At 36.5% G+C, this 22415-nt stretch overlaps 1 protein-coding gene across 1 annotated transcript in view; it reads left to right on the forward strand.

Annotated features, from left to right (window-relative positions):
• Positions 1–407: 407 nt before the first annotated feature.
• Positions 408–22415, forward strand: part of brinp1 (bone morphogenetic protein/retinoic acid inducible neural-specific 1) — an 86785-nt gene continuing 64777 nt past the window's right edge. Inside the window, exon 1 of the mRNA XM_062434726.1 lies at positions 408–625. Within this exon, the coding sequence (XP_062290710.1) occupies positions 408–625 (218 nt within the window). The remainder of the gene's footprint in view (positions 626–22415) is intronic.

Below are 22415 nucleotides of genomic sequence, written 5' to 3' on the forward strand. Positions count from 1 at the left end.
GACACCAATTAGAAGGGGAAAAAAGACAGCCAAACAACTGAGGATGTAGTCTATGCTCATTTGCAAAAGGGTAACAGTTCTTGGAGCAGTCCTTGGAAAGGCAACATCTGTGTGGCTTTCTAAAAAATCTCCAGGGAGACATGAAGGGTGAACAATCTTAGAAAGAGCAGAAAATAAATACACATCATGTCACAGTAAAATGACAATGACAAGGGCACTATCTTATTTGTTCAGTACAGCACAATTAACCTAACTCTGTGACACCCTCTTGTACAGCTAAAATAGACTTTGTCATCTAACAGCTCTCTTCTCTGTGCCCCCCCCCCCCTCCTTCCCTCTTCTTCTCTCTCCCATCAGGTCTCCACGTAATGGAGCGAGAATGAACAGAGAGCGGCTTAAAAAAAAGCATGAACTGGAGGTTTATTGAGGTCATCTGCTTCCTGTTTATATGGGACCATATAACAGTTCAGTCTTCCCGCCAGGACCCGTTGGCAACTGAGCAACATGTCACCAAGCAATATGACTGGCTCATCTCTGACCGTGGACCTTTCCACCACTCTCGTAGTTATCTGTCCTTTGTGGAAAGATTCCGCCAAGGATTTACGACCAGATATAAAATTTATAGGTGAGTTCACTTTCAGCCTGTGTACTGATGCCACACATACTTCTTAAGAGACTGTCTATTTAAATGTGTATCTATTTTGAGGTTTTAGTTGCAAAAAGCTTCACAATGTTCATTTTTAACCTATTAAGTATGCATTTTTTATATTTACATGCAGTCATTCTCAGCACTGTGAACATCTTTTCCTTTTTCTTATATAAATGAAAAACTCTAAAAGCTAAGATGTTGCTTTTCCGGGCTATACTGTAGCTAAGGGAAAAAAAAGTTTGTATTTTGGACCTGCTTGAGTGACACGCTATAAGAAAGTAATAATGATCATAACATAGCCAAGAAGTTTTTCATACTTAATTGGCCCCATATAAAAAAATAAAAAATAAAAATAAATAGAAATCAAGTACACTGCTCAAGTGCAGTGGGGAAGTGGGGATAACATATATCCTGCTTTTTTATTCCCTAGTGTGGATCATAATCCAAATATGCAGAATATTATAGCTTTTTAGAAAGATTTCTGCAGAGACAAGGAAAATATAATTAATCTGTTTTCACAGGTACTGTAAACTGACCATAATAAGTGTAAAATTGATGGAATGCCCCTTTAAAATTATGGCAAGCTGTGTAAGACACAATTACAATGAAACACTGTGTTTCCCCTGAAAAATAATATTGATAACCCTGACAATTTTAGCTTGCTATTGATTAACCAAATATGTTGTATATTTGTTGGCACATATGCATTAAAAGGTGTAACACCACCAAATATTGAAAGTGTTAAGGGATAAAAATGTGTTAAAACACACCACGATACAAAACATGTAAATGAGAATAACTTTATATATAGGTAACAATTATGTATCAGTTTTTATGTTAACTCTGCCTTAGGACACTTCCTCATTCAAGTGAATGGGAAGGACCCACCTTCTCACTTTTGACTGATACTGCAGCTGTGAAACATTTCAACGTCACATCCATAGACGCATCACCGATTTCTACTGTCAATACACAACTTTTATCTTACCTTTTTTACTTGTGATTAAATAATACAGTTTGACATTTAATAACTACAACAGGGTATATATTTTCCACCTTGTAATTTACTCTGTAGCTTTACATGAGAAACCTCCTCATACAGAGATATAGGCAGTAGTTAGATGGCTAGAAACCCTCTTTCTCAGAATGCTCTGCTTTGATTTCCTTGCATCCCTCTACAGTCTGCTAACTCAAATTATTGACAGACTGAGCCAGAATAAGACAGTCGAGTCATTTGCCACATTCCTTTGGCAATTCTTTCACTGAGTTTGTTCTTTCTCCCTCCTCCATCTCTCTTGGTAACTTGCCATAGCCCCTGGTCCCCACTGCCTTGATATTGTCACATGAACAGTAAACAATGCATTTGCATAATGTGTATCTTGACAGAGCGGGATGTTGCACAGAGACATGAATCTCAGAGGCAAAACTTGTGAAGCCGCTTTCCACAGACACTGTACAGCAGCGTTGAGTGCTGCCTGTGATGCTGCAGTGATTTATTAAAACAGAGAGTGTGTGTTTGCATGTTGGGTGCTACTGGGAACGTTGCTGAGCCCAGGTGGCTCCCGTTGTTTCTCCCTCATAACAAACCATTAGTGGCATCAGATTCAGCCATCACTGTAAGGTATCGCTTTCCCCATGACAAAACAATTAAATATTGCATTAAGAGTGGGACGTTTTTGATGTATTTCTCATTAAAAATGAAGAGACAACAATCAACAATCCACAGTCACATTTATCAGACATCTGCATGACTGCCAGACAAAGTCAAGTATCTTTTACTTTCTTAGCTGTGTTCTGACTGATTTCCCTCAGAATATGCCTTTGAACCTATACAGTACAGTATCCCATAATATAATATGCAGTACAAGCTGTAGAATACAGTGCAGTGAACTGTATGACTGTATTAGTGGACTAAATTAAATATGCTTTGGAGCATGAAAAAAACCAACATATTTGGTAAATAATATACAGGGGTGTGAAATGGCCTCCCAGAGGTGCAAGTGTCTAAGGATTTTCATTTCAGCTTGGACCACCAGTTAATTTCAATGATTAGTGCATCTTCAACCAGAAAGGGGAGGAAATCAGTGACATCAGCTGGTGCAGTGTTTGGTTGGAATGAAATCATACATACCCCCGGTCCTCTTCGGCACATGATTGCCCAGCCGTGCTCTACTCTAACCAGCAATGAGGACTGAATCGCTTTGTAAATTTCCCTAGAGACTTTCTCTGCCTCGACGATTTAGTGGTGGAAAGTGGTTGAATCAGATTTGCGGAGAGACAAAGCATCCATTCCTCTTATCAAGAGAGATTACCCCAGAGGCACACTGCGTGGACAATGCCAACCTGATCAGCAACAAACAAATCTGCCCCATCTTTAATAACACGGGCACTTCGCCTAATTCGAAGGATAAACACAGATTTAGGAGTTGCTAGCCTCTTGTCATGAGCTCTGAAAAGGTCACTGTCGCTTGAAGGGGAAAGACAGACCACAAGGCACCAATTATTCTGTCCTGCTAGACTTATGTCTCTTAAAGAAATTATTGGAGTGTGTTTTACATAGGCAATTGTCAGCACTGTGTCACAGTTGACTGCAATCTTCAAGCTGAGCTTCATCCCCCTTTATAATACGCATAAGTGTACATTTTCTGTATTGCAGTCATCAGACACAAGAAAGCCACATCCACTGCTGGCTGCATACTGCTTCTGTATTAAAACTGGAGCTGAATAATGTGTTATCACTGTGTGCTTCGGTTAGGGGTGAAATTCGATGGCCTGTTTTGCTCAGACTAGCATCTCTCGTTCTGTTGCTTGTACTCTATTATGGGGTTGAATGTGTTTCAGATGATGCGTGTTCTCTGTTAGGTCTTTGTTCGCAGAGCTCTATCTCAGGTTCTTGTGTGTCTGTGTGAAAATCCAATATAAATGCAAATCTGGTAGCCATTAATGCATTTTAAAGGCCTCAAATCAGCATTGCACTGTAATCAAAGAAGCGAGATTGAGGTTGTTATTTAGAATAAAAAAATGTATGAAAATGCATAGCTCTGATTGATCACACTTTGAAAAACCATAGTGAATCGAATGAATGGAGAGGGTTGATAGAACTACTCTTGTCACTGGACAAGGGATCATGATATGCTCAAAATCTATTCAAGTAATGATCTGTGTAAAAAGGAATAATTGAAATTAAATTAAAACCAACATGTTGACAGTAATAACAAAAACATCAATTTTTGCACTTTTTTATTTAAAAAGTACACAAAAAAATGTTCGTCATGCCTCCAAAGCACTGACTGAATCGGTTAAAAATATGTACACTCTATAATAAGATAAACTATACAGTAAATGGCAGACACAGACTCAATTAAAAAGGAAAATTGAGCCATTGTAACTTTTACTGCACTGTTTCAGATAATTGCAAATGCTATACTATCTGTTATCACTATACAAAAGTAACTGACTCATTAAAACCTTTGGAGATTGCTTGCACATACATATTTGACTGAAATGGCTATAGCTCTGCTCAAAGAACACTATGATTTTCATTTTAATATTTCTCTTTAATCGCCTGCCTCTCCTCATCCGAGACAGAACTGGGAATGTTATGCTAGCTTCAATACTATCTTAGTTATCTTATCAGTACTGGCCTGTATTTCTGTCTTTCTTCATTTTTTTTTCAGTCTGTTATGAGGATACAAGCTGCTTTTAAATAGTTTACTGTTATATCCACAGAGTGCCCTACTCAAAAATAGACGTCACCATTTCTGAAGCTAATAACTAGCTAGCTAAGAAGTCAAGTGCAAGAGCCTCTTGCCACCCGCATCGCAAGCCCTGGTACACTACATGGAAAAAAAACAAAAACAAAAACCAAGAATTGCCTACTTAATTATTAAGTATCTGTAGAAATATGGAATTGCAAGGATTATTCTGTTAATCAAATAGTTGATCAACAAAATAATTTAGCAATCATTTTGGTGATCAAGTGATTGTTTTACATTACATTTGTTTACTTTAGTTCCATAAGCAGAAGATTTACTGCTTTTAGACAGACCAGTGATGCGGGCAAGAGAAGGGGTTATAGGTAGAAAAAGTTAATTCACAGTAATGCAAATTCACAACACTCTGTAGCAGAAAGCCAACAATGTTTAGACTTCATCATGGCTTCATTTATGAAACAGTATATAGGATCCATACCGCATATATAGGTGTGCACAAAAGCCTCAAATGATTTGCGCAAAAAAGTAATAACATTTATAAAACTGTGTGCCCCCATGAATGCAAGCATTTGTTCCCTTTATAGATGACAAACAACTTGAAAATGTGCACAGGTGGACTTATCCCATATCACACCCCTTACTCTCCCACAATTAACCATAACTCTTCAATGCAAAAGACCTGAATGACTAATGACTACATATTGTTCATGTAGAGAATGGCAGCAGTAACAGAAGAAAGCTTGAGAGGCTAGAGGTTGCAGCAGCTGTTAATGCAGTCGCTGCAACAAATAAAACAATTCCCAAAATTAAACAAGGCAGTCAGACAGGGAGGTATGGACTAGTGGAGGCACAGGGACACCGAAGCTCCCTGCTTGGTATTTGTTGAGCATCTACTGTATATAGACAAATACATAACTGATGAGACCACACGCTCAATATCTAAAATACAATAAACACTGTATTTATTTATATTTACTCCAAAATCCAGCATACAGTGTTTGTCTAATTTACATAATCAATATATGAGTGCAGGTGGTGAAGATGTTGTACGGGTTGAGGTGACTGGGGAAAAAAGAGTGCGTGTGGCAGTATGTTCTGTGTGCCTCACAGAACAGTTGTGTGATCACTGCAGTAATCTCCCCTGATTTTGAACTACATGAAAACTAATGTCGTACTTGGTGATTTATGCACATTATTAGAAGATATTATTAAAAATCTATCAGTGCTCAGTTTTTCAATTCTTTACATTTATTTGATGTAATCTTTAATCCTACAACTGATTATTATACTTCAATCAGTTAGCAAACATGGTTGAGGTGAAAAGGAATCCGTTTATTCACACATTGGGGAAAGGCAAGCCAGACTTTCCAGAACCCTGCCAACTGCCACTTCCTGGCATCATCCTGGCTTTTCAGTAGTGCTCTGTACTGCACCACAACTGACCATGAGTGTGAGTACCACACAGCCTCTCCTCTGCGGCCTGGGGGATGGGAATGTGATGATGAGACAGCGCTTTGCGCTCAATATTTCATTAATAGTTCAATAATAAATCACAGATGAAACTGGTTAAGATTGAGTTGGCTTATATCTTAAAATTGAAAGGTGCTTAGGGAATAGTTATGGCTCACTACGAGCACAAGCACAAGTAACACTGCTGGCTTGAATGTTAATGATAAAGTGGATCTATAATTAACATTTGATATTAAGTGAGATTAAATGTGTGAGGGGAATCATTATACAATCTGGCTTCATTGCACCACCTCACCATCTGCATTGCCAATTTTGTCTGTCTCCAAAATGTTTGTATGTAATAGTCTGAGTTTTTGTGCATTCCACATGTTATCCCATCAAGTTTGTTTTTATGAATCTCAACTTTTTTGTGGGAAATGACAAATATTTCAAGCCCCATTTTTATGCATATGCAATGGTTATAAAGGAAGCCCCTGGTGTGCATAAAGAGACCATTATTGTAGTTTCTATTTCAGTTTTCACTTTTATATGTCCCTTACCTCCAAGATTACAGACACAAAAGTACAGCTTTGTACAACATAAGACTGGGAGCAGTGTTGAGTCACTCATTTATAGAATGTCTGTTATAAGTAAGGTAGTAGTCTGATTAGCAGTGTGTGCATGTTCACAGTAACATATGAGGCACAGGCAATGTTGCATGTTACCTCTAGCCAAGACATATTTAAAATATGTACTAGTTACCTAACTTTAACTTTAATAGCACAAAAAATGCTATTATGAATTCATATGCATATCATAGTTTTGATATTAATTTAGGTATTTATAACATGGATATTTGAAATTTACCTACTTCCTCCAACTAGTGCCGCCCCTACATCAAACCAGTGTTTGACGCAATATTTGACAGTCATGGCATGATTGTGTTTAATGCAAGCACATTATGCATATCTCTAACTGAACATTTCCTTCCTAACATTAATTATTCTTAACGATAATCAGTCCACAGACAACCACTTGAACAGCAGAATAATCTGCAGCTTTAATTTGCATGTGCAAACAACTTATTCTATTCAGTCTCTAATTTTAACTCTTCATCAAACAGCATCTTGAGACTCATTTCACCTTTTTTCTCCCAATTTTTGTTCTCTTTTAAAAAAAAATTGTAATGAATAAAGAGTCGTCTGTTGCAGTCATATAGTGTGATAATATTCTGTCACGAACAAGGAATGATGACAAAAACACATTGAATTCTCCCGTGTGGTTCAGTGTGGATGTGTCTGTCATTGCTGATCTGGGCCCCATTTGTTTTAAACAGAAAACAAGGTGTAACATTTGTCCGACTCAGGTCTTGAATTAGTTTGGATGAGCCATCTGTAATTGGATAGAGCGAGGGAAGGCGGATTTGATGTAGTCGGCAGATTTGCTGAGAGAAGCTGCAGCAATGTTTAATTCAGCAGTCTGCAGCCGCTGTAGCCAAAGGAAGAGAAGGAGAGCGGCAGTCAGGAAGTAAGGAGGGATGAAACAGACTTAAGAAAGAGGATGAAAACATTGAGGGGTCTGAGATGCCATTAGATGGTGAGACAGGAAGGTGCTAAAAGCGTGTGATAAAGAAATTGTATGTAAGTACTAGAGACATGGAGGGGGTCCAGCAAGTTCAGCATCAAAACAAGGAATGGGGATGTGGACAGGTACGCTGGCAGTGAGGTCATAGTCAAGGTGAGGAAGAGCTGCCCGACGGAGGCATTGGAGTGGCTCAGATGACTCACACATACTGTGTACTCAAGTGCACCTCTCTCTCACGAACAAAAAACAACAAAAGCTATGTATTATTAAAGCCATCTCTGCATTTCATCACAGCTGTGCTTAGAAAATCTGTCATCTGTCAAAATGTCTTCTACTTATAACTAAGGTTTAGACATTGATTTTAGGCAACTACTAGATATATACTTAAGATTTCACTATTTTTATTCTATTTTACTGCTCATTGTGTGACAAGATGGGTGACAGAAGTTTTCTCTTCTTCTTCTTAAAAAAAAAGTTTTTCAGCAGTGACAGGACACAATTTATTTTTGAGTCAGGTTAAATGTGGAGTAATAATATATCTAGATTAATAACTATGCCACCAGCAAAAGGATAACATGGTTTAATACTATTTTATCTTCTGCCTATCTATAATATGAAATACACTTTAATTCAGAAACTTGACATTATCTCATATTATCCTAAAGCTTCCATCCGCCATATGGCACCTGCTTTATTTGTAGAAAAGTGTAAACAGGAATCCTGCTGGCCTGGGGGCTGAAGATGCCGACCATGTAATTGTAAAATCCCTGATTTGTGTCCAGCCATAAATCTTTCCTGCAAGTCATGTCTTGTCAGCTCTCGGCGATCGGCTATCTAAATAAAGAGGGGGTGTCATTTCCATGAAATGACACTAAACTTTTGTTTGTGTAACTTAAGATGACATTTCAAGTAAGTGTAAGTAATTCCAGCAAAAAAGTGAGATAACCATAAAAAGTTTCTTCCTCATTTATATCATGCTTTTAAGCAGTCCAGGGTGTTAGATTTTCCCACCAGCTTGAACTCAGCACAGTCTCAAAAGTATTGCCTGACGTGCCAACTTCAACCAGCATTCTAAAAAAATAAAATAAATCAATGTTATTATGACAGAGACATTTGCTGTAAAATATATACAGTTTATTGCACATTTTCTATGTGACGCTGCTATGAGGTGACTGAATCGAATTCTTTTTTGATTAGATGGCTCATCAACAAGCTGTCACCAAAGAGAATCTTGGCTGTCACCTCACACTCTGGCAGCAGATGTGAATTCCCATTTGCTGACTGAAGCAGTAACCACTTCCAACTCTTGGGTTTCAAGCATTCGCCTTGGCCAGTCAGGCAAGCTGAAATTCCGGCATAGCTTAAAGAGTTGCCTCTGTTGTGCACCAATTGGGCAATTATTTTCTTTTGTAAACAAAATAGAGCCCTAATGTTTGTGCTGGGGGGCACAGAAAACATCACAGACATGAGTTGTGTATGAAAATCAAATAAAACATAGCACCATTTGTGCAAGATGACAAAGTTACTTTACATGGGAATAATATTTACATTCTGCATCTTTCTCTTTACACATGGAAACAGAATGCACACATGCAAATACACACATTGTTATCCTGGGGCTACATTGCAATTACAATCACTGGAGCAGTGCTGATACTTGATCTGCGTTGCTCAGCTGTATGGGAGAATCAACAGGAGCTGATATGGGGAGGGACTGCATGCCACTTCCCTTCTCCAACCTAGTGGTAAAAAGCCCCTGCTGTGGGACGACTTAATTACTGGCAAGGAAGGGATGGTAATTAGAGGAGAAACAGGAGGCTAGAAGAAACTGTCAGGGTTAAGTACTGACTAATTCACTGCGTGGGACGCCTGTGCCACTCTCCCATGAGACTGGCAATACAACATCACCACAAGAGCAACAAGCTCTGGTGAGGAGATACTGAAGCATCTATGTCTCATTTTACCACTTCAAGCTGCTTAATCATACTAAATATTCATTGAAAGTGTGTACATTTTCAGAAAAATATCAGAAATATATAATGATAATTCTAATTCTATCACATTTGCCACAAATTCAATTAAACTGTGCTCATTGACTACACTGAACTCTTACTGACTTGTAATCCACAAAAGTAAAGCCGAAGGTCTTTTTCTTTGCACACTGACAGTTCTGCTATTCTTTCGTTCATATTTTATGTTTTAAGTATGTTGTCAGCCCACAGAGGTGGGCTGATTACACCTTGTTTAAGGTTAAGGTTAGGTGGAGCTGAGGTCTGAGGTACCAAAACTTCATATATTCAGCAGAATCAAAGCTGGTGCAGGTACAAAACAACTACCACAGGAGGGTCAGGGAGATGTCAGTCAATAATTAAGTGTATCAAGTAAATGGAAACCGTACTGGATGTACTGTGCAGAAGTTTTAAAGGAGACATGCTTTTGGAATAAATCCATACAAGTTTGAGATATAATACAATCCGAATATGCAAGTGGACAATGTGAACAACCCATAGAACTACCTTAGCAACAAAGGAAACAGAACTGATTGCCATTTATGGGCATGCACAAACAATTTGACTATTTCACTTTAACCGGGAAGTAAATGTAACATCAGAGGGCTCATGAGCTTTTAACTTTAAGGGTGCATTTTTATGTAACAGACACATTTTTCATAAAGTTTAGTAACTTTGACAATGTTTGACATGTAGCACAACTGGAAATATTTATTTAAAAATATCCAGGTGTAAGCTCAGAATATGTTGAATGTGATTTGAAATGCTTTCTGCACAATCTGAGTCATTGCACAGCATCTCTGCTGAACACCTCAGCAGAGGTATTTTTCCTCTCGTACCCCTCTGTCCTGCAGTCAGCGTACATCTTCGGGGGTTTGTGTGACCTACACAAATACAAAAAGGTTTATTCTAGGCCTCCTGCAGAACATCGGAGTCAGTTCACTTCCAGCAAAACACTGAAAATGCTGGACATGTTATTCTAGTTGTGTTAGAAATGTAGCGTATGACAGGTGTACTGTAGGAATTGAGAAAGGTTACATGTCAAAAATTAACAGGACTTTTATATGCTATCTACCTCAATATGTTGGAAATATGTCTGCTGGTGTAGTGATCCATTAGATTTACAGCCTCTGGATGTATGTATGTATCTGCTAGGTAGATTTTAGAGCCTTTAGTGCTTATTGTGTAAGAAATTAAAATAGTTAAATTGTTGCATTTGTGTTCACCCTTATGTAATATCCAGGGTTTGGACACAAAATAGGTAGGCTGATGTTTATTTAAACCAACTATGAAAATTGATCTTTATTGTTTTCAGTCAACATTGTCATCAATACCATCAACAATACCATAAGCTAAGATAGAATATCAAGTGACCTGTGTCTTTGTCAAACAGACTCACATTTTGGCTTGGATGAAAGCAAACAAATATATCTTCCATGATAACAAACACATTTTATGTATAAGAGTAATAAATGTCTTAAAGTGATCCCAAATGAGGATATGCACCAGAATTAAAAGCCACATTTATTTTGATGGGGGTTTAACTTTTTGAGCTGATTAGAGTCACAAAGCATGACATGCCTAATGAAACGAAGCTAAGTAATAAATAAGTGTTGACAGTGTGCGGTAGTCAAGTTTTTATTTTATACAGTAACAAAGAAACTAAAATAATCACATTAACAAAGACATAAAGCAAATGTGGATTTTGAACTACAGAAACACAAAACACACTCAGTTATGTTTAAAGGGGTACGTCGACCAACAGACCAGCCCTTTAGTTATGGTAATCACATTTTTATGAAGCTTATATGTCAGAAAATGTTGAGTCCACTCTATGGTAATTTTGAGGCTGTAGCCAGTACCCCATGGTGTTTTCAAATGCTTGAAACGTCTGGGTTTTAAAATAAAACCCAGACATCGTTCAATTCATGACTGGTCCTAAAATGGGGTGAGTTATGAATTATGAACTACCAAAATGTCACTTTTTTAACCCTCATAGAAATTGTATAACTGTGTAATGCCATGCTCAACATTTATGCAACATGTGGTTGCTTAGCAACACACATTGTTTAGATGTCTTTTGATAAACAGGTTGCCATGTCACAAGCTGGAACTAGCTAGATTTGACAGACAGGCAGACAGACAGAATGGCAGACTGACTGATTTGGATTTGGAAACATGAACCAGAGCAGAAGAGGGATGAATTTCCCAGAAGTTCTGGCATTGGTCCATGACATGAGTTAGGGGAAATCGAGTAGGGGACAGATAACGGTGGACATGTGGGAGTGTATGTGTGGTCCATCATAGGCTACTTTTGAGGACCAATTTCAAATTTAGGATTAGTTAATTGGGGATGGCTTGTCCAATTAGAGACAAAAGCTGTCCCCAATTGGGAAATTTTCGGGTCAGTGATTAAGGTTAGGGTAGGGATTAGGCAAGTATTTTTAATGGTTAGGGTTAAGGTAAATCTATAGGAAATTAGTGTAAGTCTATGTAATGTCCCCAGAAGTGGCCATGGTCTGATATGTGTGTGTGGGTGTGTATGTGAGTGAGAGAAAGAGAGTGCTCCATTTATTTATTCCTAGTATAAAACAACACATTATTATCCAAAATTCATTTTCTTCTTCAATAATTAAATTATTTAAATGTGTTAATTATTTTGTTATTTGTTTGTTGTAGCCTGCAGTTTATTGATGAAATTTAAAATATGTTTGACCTTTATGATCTGCAAGGAAATAAAGCAATTGTAAAATTAATAAATAGCAAGCACTCCTTTTCTTTATTCCCAGTGGCAAAACTAAAACAACACGGTATTATCCAAAATTCATTTTAAACTTTTACTTACTGTTCTTCTTCTACAATTATTAAATTATTTAAATGTTAATTATTTCGTTGTTTGTTTGATGCATTATACAGTTTATTGATGAATTTTAAAAAGGGTTTGACCTTTCAATCTAGAATGAAATGGCCTAAAGCAATCGTAAAATTAATCAACCCCATAAACTGATTTTTTTGTTGTTGTTATTTTTCTCAAGTCTTGCTTTTAAAAAGAAAAAAAAAACCTGTAAATAAATAAATAAATAAAAATGTACAACTCAGCTGCTCCAGAAATAGCATATTTGCGATTGCTGACGCTGTTGCAGCAGGGGGTAAAAATAACCCCTCGGGCAGTTCTAGGGGGCGTTTAAATGTAGGCGGTTTTAGTGTTAGTTTTTTAGTGCTAGTTAATGTCTATTTCCATTTGCATTCATGAAGGACGGATAATATGAGAAATATTGCAGCTTCTCAGTGTCTCTATTTCTGTGTGTGTGTGTGTGTGTGTGTGTATGTGTGTGTGTATAATGGATAATGGAGTATTTGGGCAGTAGACAGAATTTTACCTACCTGATATGTGTTATGAAAGAATCTTGAGGTTAAACTTACCCAATGTAGATCAGTTTAAATACATACATTTTGAGGGCTGTAGCATGTGTGGTCACTGAAAAAAAAAGCTGTTTTACTGGTTCTTCACAAATAATATATTTTTTTAGAGTGGAAAAAAACCCAAACTGAATTGAATAATTTATCCTTTACTAAAAGTGTAGAGATTGTATAAAGGGAGATCCAGGAAGCTGACAGAGGGCACAGAGTTAGCCTCATATCCTCAGGAAGGTTGTTCTGATCTCTAGGGCCTCACACACCAAAGGACTGATAAGTGGGTTTAACAAGTAATGACATGTTTCTCATTTTCAGACTTGAAGCAGTGAAGTAGCAATGATATTATGGATTACCACTGACTTGCTCATGCTTGTGTCCTCTCTAACACTTCTGACATGATATCCGACAGCTATCACGTGATTTTAAAGCATGGGAAAATATTCTGACAATTTAATTATTTCATATAAGAAAACTTAATGTTGTAATCGTGACAAAATAAGCTCTTAAAACCATTTTTCCCTGATCACAGAAAAAAAAAGTTTGTCAATTTAAACTAACATTAGTTGTTGAGCTTGACAGTTTGTTCTTGACCTTGGAAACAGCAGTTGACAACTCAAAGTTGAATTACTCATTTGATCTGCGGCTTTCAACAAATATTAAATTAGTTTTTTTTGTGGGTTTATAGGTTTGTGATCATAAAAACGAGAAATAATTACACACCTGTCCTCCTGACGCTCTTTAATATGCATTTGATGATGACTTGAGAGTGAATGGGAAGCCCAATATAAACTGAAAAACATCTGTCATTCTTTGATGAATATGTGAATTAAAGCATGCAGCAAATCCCAGGCTGAAGAAGTGGCGTCCTATTATCATCCAAGGTGCTGAAATTTATTCCCAAACATCCTACTTGCCTCCGCATTCTTCACAGTTTTTGCTGCAGTTCTCAACAAATTGATAAAACAAATTATTTTCCATTCATCTGACTGCCAAACAATATTTAACAGATTTAGTTTTCCTGATTTGATCTCATCATCAAACAGCACTAGTAATATGAAAGTCATTTAGATAACCTTGAATTAAAGCAGGTGATGTAAACTGTAAGAATCTTTGTTTCCAGAAGATAAAAAGACTCATGGATTATTACACTCACAGCACAAATAAGTACATAGAAATCATCAACATATTGCTGTTTTATTTGGGGTATGACTGACAGTTATTACAGGGCAAATTGAGTTCAGCAGAAAAAACGGAAGGGATGGAATAAGCTGCGTTGCGGGTGCCAAAGAAAGCAGTCATTTCTTTTTACTGCATCAGTGCCTTGACCTTGGTATGTTTGTGTTTTATGTAGATTGTGAGAGCATTGTTGGTGGTTTCATTATAAGAAACAAAAGGTGATGAAGTGTTTCATCAACTGTACACAACGTACAGAAAGACTCTATACATGCTAGAAAAAAAGCATAGGAGAAAAGACAAAAATAATCTTTTGAAATGCGATGGCTGTTGTGAATGCAGTGTAAACAATATTTTCAAGGTGATCACTCAGCAATACGTAAGAGATAAGGTATTTTGAGATTCAATATAACTCTGGGTTTCATGTGAATACAAGTCAGTGTAGCTCTTTCCATTATTTGTTGTGTAGGCTCATAATAATTTCCATGCAATCTTTGCTCCACACAGTCAGACTAGATCATCAGCAGAACTTCTCACATTACATAGTTAATTAGATTGAAACACATGCTCATGTCACTCACCCGTGCATTCGCTTCCGGCACCATGTCCCATCAAATTCTTGAGATTAAAGTGAATTAAGAGATTGTTTTTGATTAGATCAATTTTCGTTTCATTGCCTCATCACAATTATAGTGTGCACTAACAAAGCAATCATATTCCATTTAGGGCAATCACGTTCCATTTGCTGATATGCTCCAATTAATGGTTAATAACTAAGATGCTTACATGTGGAAATGGGGTTAGTAGAGTGTTTTTATGTATTGTAGAACATAAAGCTCCTGAATATTTTAGGATGTTTTTTTGGTTATATGCAATGTTTCAGTATGGACATGTTGCAACTCTGACAATAACCCTTATTATGTCCATATTGAAACAGTGTGTGTTATCCGAAATAACACCTTAAAATATTCAGGAGCTTTACTACATTAAAATACTATACTAACCCAATATTAGCATGTAACCATTGTAAACATTATATGTCATATTAAAAACATATTACTATGTCTGTGCTGTGCCACAACTGAGCATACTTTATTGCATTAACTGTGTCATTGTGCTACTGAGTAAATTAGATGTATTTATGGGGTCAGTCCATTTTCTGCAGACACAAAATTAAATAAATGATGACCCAGTCAAAATACTTTCAGAGAAGCATTAAACCAGCTGCTGGTATAAAGTAAAAGCAAAGAAAAATACATTCAGAAAATCATTTTTTCTTCACCTCTATCTACCTCTGTTTAAACCTCACAGGTAGCTTTTCTGCAAATAAAACAATGTTACTTTTCAAAAAAGGAACTGTTAAATTGAGTTTTGCCAGCACATTCAAAAGTTTGCAGAAGAAATAAAAAATGAACCCAAACTGAGCCTTAAACTGTAAGATTGAAGGTATACTTTCTATTTCTGCATGTTGTTACATGACAGTAACCTTGACATAACACTTTCTGCACATCTTATTCTCTCTCTCAGTCTCTCTGGATTTCTCCTCTTTCTCTTTCTTTGCACTGACAACAATATGGTAATTACCATGCTAATGCTACCATTTTACACAGATGGACTCCACAGGCACCAGGCATGTTGCATGATGTCACAGAACGGAAGGATGTTGTAATTGTTGGAACAACAGTTGGAGAGAAAAATAAAATCTAACTTCAAGTGGTGATGCTGGAGTTCAGGATCATATGATTAAGAAAGAAAGGGTGCATTACAATTTGATGTGTAGCTAGGTTTTATAATTATAATGAATAGAGGTGAGATTAACAAACAACAGTATCATGTCATTCGCCTTCTTTAGAACAAAGGTAGTGGGCAAAAATGCAGTGCTTGTTATGACAAAATGAATATCTTTTATGCCAGACAAAAGCTTATAATTGACTTTAGAGTGATATACAAGCATAGTAATATGATCATAATAATTAGTAATAAATACAGACAAATCAATGGTAATGATGTTTGACACAATTTGCTCTAATGGGACAGTTTGGTTTGCCAGTCAAAAAGACTGGATTAGCAACCATATAGCCTACACTTCAGTCCTATCAGTCTTAAGGCTGTGTCTTCTAAAATAGAGATAATGTGTACTAGATAATATTTGTTTTAATAAGTGCATATAGGGACAATGTAAGAATGTCATTTGAGAAAACTATGCAAGCATCTCTGCTAAGACAATTTCTACAGTAACATTATTAACTTGACAGCCATGTGGTAACATTGACAGTGAGTCTAAAGTGATTTACTGTTACTGTAACATGCACCTAAACCCATTAGCTTGGAACAGTTGTATTTTTATATGGCCTCTCTGCTTTTGGTATTTACAATTTTTTTTTTTTCATTTTTAGAAGCACCATAACAAAATTTCAAAATAGTCCCCACACCCCCCAATTCCCTGTGCTATTCACACTGCTGTGTTTGGAAATGCAGTCTATGCCAGTATTAAAGTGAAAATAAATAAAACAAACACAAGCAAACAGCTCGGGCCAACCGAAAAAACATCCCACCTCTTTTTGTGTATGCCTTAACTGTGCACTGGAGCATAGGATTAAGATTCATTCTGTAATATTTTGAATGGTTCTTGGTGGTTGGAATTCATACAGGGTTTCAATTGTATCTCTGTCTGTTTGATTTATTACTGGGCTTTGCCTCCTTATTACCATGGAAGGCCTGGAGTCTTTTTTTCCCTTTCATTCCCTCAAGCTGCAGCATAATACTATGGCACACAGGAACAAGGGTTTTAGGGTCTCAGATTGGCCTCCCCCAAAGAATGTTATTACTGTCCTAACATAACATACATAACAACTCTTAAATCAACGTATTTTGTTGATTGTGAAAAATGTTACCTGCTCCTACAGTAGTAGCAGCTACTGCAACTTCTGTGCCGATTGCTACTGCTTGGTTAGAGAACAACAAGGAAACAAAATGCTAAGGCAATTCTGCAGAGAATGTGAATTTATCTTGGTACTTGGAGTACCTTGCGTGATCCTCACACAATCATTAGCATAGCTATAAGGGATGTAATTAGCCTAAAGCAAAATCTTGTAGAAGTCATACTAGTTTATATCTAGTATATAAACTGTAGTGTCATCCACATGCAGAGGTTATGTGGCATTTTCAGGGCTAATGATCTTTTCAAGAACAAATAGGTTTAGACTGATTAATGGGTCAACAAAACATATCCTTTTCAATACACATGCAGTCCAGGAAAGGCTATTTTTTTGTTCAAATTTCAAGGATACAAACAGTTTATTCTTTACAGTACCCAATCCATATGCCATTTGTTAATGGTGCAGTCTGTCCTCATAAAGTCGAGGACAGAGCTGAATGGAATTTTATTTACCAGGTGTTTGCCCTCCAGTCCTCATCGGTCACTGGTTAATCACATGAAGTAGGCAAATGAAAAAGCTACTGCAACATGTAAATCCTGGAAACCGCTTGTTGTTCTTCAAGGAGACAGCCTCTGAAATGCGGCACACATATGGACATTCGTAAACCCTGCTGAGCCACATGGTGGTCTAAATGTAATAACATTTATCCATGAAAAGATATCATATCCAAGTAGATGAGATCATGCAGCAGTGTTTCTGTGTGGGAACAGCATGTACAGAATGAAAGGGAATAAGTCAATACTGTGTGGGAAGACAAAATCACTTCACGAAGTCATTCATGGGGGAATTACCATTATTGGATCAAAGTCTCCCCCAGACCTAGCAGCTTGCCAGCGTTTTCTGGTCTCATGATGCACCACCATCAGTCAGCTGAACATGGCCCTACAAAGAACATTATGGCAAAGATTCAATCAATGATGTCTCAGAAATGTCTAATGGGCTTTTATAAATTGTAATAATGCAGAATCCCCATGTGTAGGATCATTTGCTAATTAATTTAAATAATAATAATACCATTATGACCGTAGACTAATATATTGTATTGCCAAACCTTAGAATTTCCAAGAAGTTCCATCAGTTCAGATTTATAGGTTTATTTTCAGTGTGCTCACAACACAAGAATTATTTCACCTTTCCTGCAGACTGCTTTCCCACTTTCTCGCCTCTCTCTCACACATCCACCATAAAAAACGTTAGCGATACACATGTGAGAGATTAGAGTGCGCAAGTAAATACAAAACAGGAGCTGGTAAGATCTGCATGTGTAGCACTATAAACGGCTCTTTTGCTTTTATGAAGCATTCATACTATTTAGCAAAATCAAAAACGTTAACAGACTTCATCCTCGGATGTTAAAGACTAGATCGTTTACTTCCACTTGTTGCTGTTGTGTTTTTCTTTAGTTTTTGTTTAATAATTGTTTTCTTGGATTATTATGTTTATGCTAATCAGAGCAGTGGACCATTAGCATAAGCATTAGCTTCTGCAAAACAATGTTATATTAAATTGTTTTATAAATAAAGAGACCATATAAACAGTGAGCATGGATCTGTTCCAATCATTGTAAAAGAAATAATAATATCTTTCACAAAAATGCCATGTCCAAAAACTTTTAGGCCAGGAATTAGATAGACAGCACCTGATGTCTCTGCTTCTTTGATTGGCTGTTAGAAATAGACTGTTTCCCTCAGGAATAATTAATTTGCTATGTGACAGTAAATTTTGTTAAAGAAGATAGCTCAAAATTATGTTGCTATTGAATCCTTTTCAACCAGCAATTGCAGTATTAGTCAAGTCATCTCTAAAAAACAAGTTGTGGAACAAATGGCGAAAAATGAAAGGTTCATCCTTCATCAAAGCATGAAAATGGATGCTGTTTGTTTCATCTCACATCAGGAGGAGTAGACACTTCTCCGGAACCACATCAGTGGCACCAAACACAAAAAAGCTTATTCAGTTTCTACCTTCCACAGAAAGTTTTGCATTTCATAGGCCACATAGAAATACCTGAAATGTTATAGGGGAAACATAATTATTCAGGTAAATGTGATAAATGTAATTTCATTACTTTGCATTAGAGAATATTTCTGTAATTTCTGTTCTATCCATTACTCAACAAAACTTTTTATTTTTATCATTTACAAAACCTAATGTCATAGAGAGTATTTTGTCCATGATCCCATTACTGACTCTTTTGTAAGGCTATGGCATTAGGTTTCCAATTCTTGCAAAGCCACAATTATACAGTACAGTTACGGCAACCATCCAGTGTGCAACCATGTTTTTCTCTCTCAGTCAGTCCTTTTTGAAATCAAACATGTACCATGGGGCTATGGACAAGAATAGTAGGACTGACTGACTCATCAGTGTTAAAACATGTTATGTGTAAAAAGTGACGTGCAGAACTGGATGGCTGCAGAGTAGTATTGTTAGCCCCCATGGCTGTGCAGGCTTTCAGTGAAAAGTGTTTAGCAGAAGAAATGAAACAATATTGCTTACAGAATAATGTAACTATAAATTAAACATTTGGTGTGAATTCAGCATGATAACTATTGAATCTTTGTATACAGTGAGAACTTCAGCGTGATGAATATTGTATCTTTATCTATAAATGAAAACCTTGAAGAAAAAATACACATAGGCTCTTTGAGGATATTTTTTCTACACCACAAAGATTTTAAATTTTATAACGTTTTTGAATTATTTCAAATTTGGTTGCCCTGTATGTAACTGTTAGTGCTGTTTTATTGCAGAACATAATTTTTTAAAACAAAAGTTGAACAACTTCTATAATGATTTTTATGGTACCAAATGACATTTACCTGGCTTACAGAAAATACTACTTCCATTGCTAAACTCATATTTGACTCCTTCTCATTACTTAAAGTAAAGAGTACGGTCTAGATCTGCTCTGTGAGAAGTACCTTGAGATAACTTTTGTTGTGTTTTGGGGCTTTATAAATAAAATAGAATTGAATTGTTGCAGAGTGCAAGATTTCATTATCAAAGTTATTGTAAAAAGCCCACCTGCTCACTGAACTGAGATTGTTGCACACCTGTACTGTGAAGATAGATAGAAAAAGATTTTCCTTTAAGACCCAATTATTTTTTTATTGGTTTCTAAAACAGAGCAATACAGTTTGCATCAATTGCTTCACAGCTTCTTGCCACCTCTTGCAGGTTACGGGACCTGTGTGTTACCTGTGCAATGACCGTGTCTATAGCTGCGTAAAACAGAGACTCTTTCAAATGCTCCTAGAAAAAAATTGACAAACAAAGATTTAAAAAAAATATTGATTTCATTTTTACATTAATATTACCTCTGTAAATATAGTCAATATGATAATGTGTACCCTTTACACTGTGGGGCCACCCTTCCTTGTGGGTATACTTTACAGCCCAGACTAAAGTATGATGTAACTAAGTAAAGCATAACCATAAACTGCAGTTACATAAATTACATCAGAGTTGAATAAGCATCTCTCTGACACTGTCTGAGTCAAAATGTTCATATAAGCTTCACAACTGTACAGGAACATACAGTGCATGAAGGCTTAATTATCGCTGTTCTCCCATCTACTGTATGCCATGCAGATGAGCACACACATTCTATTCTTCTTAAAGTTAAAAAAAACAAAAAACAAACGTATTATTTCTAATATTATTTATTTCTAGCAGGTGTGTCCTTTAAATACTGCTGAGTGCTATACATGTGCCCTTTATGTATCTTGTCTACCTCAAATAAAGTTAGATGTTTTGATAACACCAGCATTTTTATAATTAGATGTAACAATTTCATTTGTTGTGTTTCATCATACATGGGTGCTGTTTTCTTCAAGTGACGAGAAAATGGCACATTCTTTTTTCCCCCAGATATTTTGATTTTTACCACAGGCTGTTACTGAACAACATGTCCTTTTGAATATGTATTACATTTGAGTGTAAAGACTTTGATACAGTTTGAGAGGAGGACAGAGGTAAACAAGAAGCCAAAACAAATAGTCTTGTCTAGTCAAACAAGAAGTATGACAAGTTGTGTAATTCACTGACACTCCTGCTTTTATTGTTTTCTGATGTCATCTATGAGGTTTCCAAAAACATGTCTTTGGGTCCTGCCGAGCCAGTTTTTCTCACTCAAGTAATTAGAGATTCAAACTATGCCTCTCTTCCCTCTGAGAGGCACAGTTTGAATGTCTGTCATGCTCTCTCAATGTTTTATAATCTGGGCTCCAGCGTCAGGATCAGCAAAGTGCCAGTGGTGACACGTTGTATGATGGTCGTTTCCTGCCCCTGAGCTTTAGGGAATATTCATTAGATGTCAATACAGCCCAAATCTAATTGAGTCAGACAACATGCTGCCTGTAAGGTGTTATTACATGCCATAACCACATTCTCAATCCATTGCAGTTACAGAGATCACCCTTATAGCCCAAACACCAACCTAACTCACATGAAAAATGAGTAAGGCAAATACTGCATGAACGATTATATGGTAATACAAAATAATACTTGACTTAGAAATGTATTATGATGACATTTATAATGCCTTGTGACAGTTTTTATAAGACATCATTATCATGATAAAGAATTGCACAATGCTTTATGCATGTTAATATGTTATAAATAATACATAAATAACATCTAAAACTGCATTAGAAGCAGGTGTGTGGGAGAGGATAGTTTGTTACAAACTACCCTAATCAGCACAACAATCCTGTTTTTGTTTTAAACAAACTAACTTTAGGATATTTAATTGTTAAATGAAGAGTTCCCACACCAGGTCTTAAATCCTGTTTCCCCTAACCAGAGACAACTGCACTGACCACCTAGCTAAACCTCAGCTTTGTCAGAGACATAGATATACTACGTCTGCTGCTACAGCTATTACCACTAAATCCATGACACAGAGACAGACAGCAATATAATTTTGCTATGCTACAGCTAAGTTTGAGTCAAGCATTACAATTTGAGTATTACTGTAGTCAGAGTAATTTATTCTGTTTATTTCTTTTTGCAGATTCATGCAGTATAATTGGCATAATTTACAGTTGAGCATTGATGCAATGGATGAATCACATCCTTAAACATCAATTAACTCTGAATAATGAACACTGGCAGAAATGTGCGAATGCTTTAAATTTTTTATTTGTTTTCATTCTGCCATCTCAGTTATACACTGCATTTTGCATCCAGTTGATCCACAGAAGATGACATTCATAAGTATGTTCATGATGATTCGCAGTAATTAGGTGCTAAAAAAAAGGGTCAACATTATCATAGATGCATAATACTGTACACAGTTCATGTCAATATTTCATACAAAAAATACAAAAGTTAGAGTTAGTTAAAGTTAAGTTAAAGTTAAAGTTGATTTGACTTGCTTTATTGCTCAGGTGTTTATTTTTGACAAACATGAGTCTCCTCTGCTTGCCTTGATATACTCATTCTTTGCACATTTGCATTTGTTAACTCTGTACAGAGT

This window comes from Scomber scombrus, chromosome 15 (genome assembly GCF_963691925.1).
Source record: "Scomber scombrus chromosome 15, fScoSco1.1, whole genome shotgun sequence".
In the NCBI taxonomy this organism is placed as follows: domain Eukaryota; kingdom Metazoa; phylum Chordata; class Actinopteri; order Scombriformes; family Scombridae; genus Scomber; species Scomber scombrus.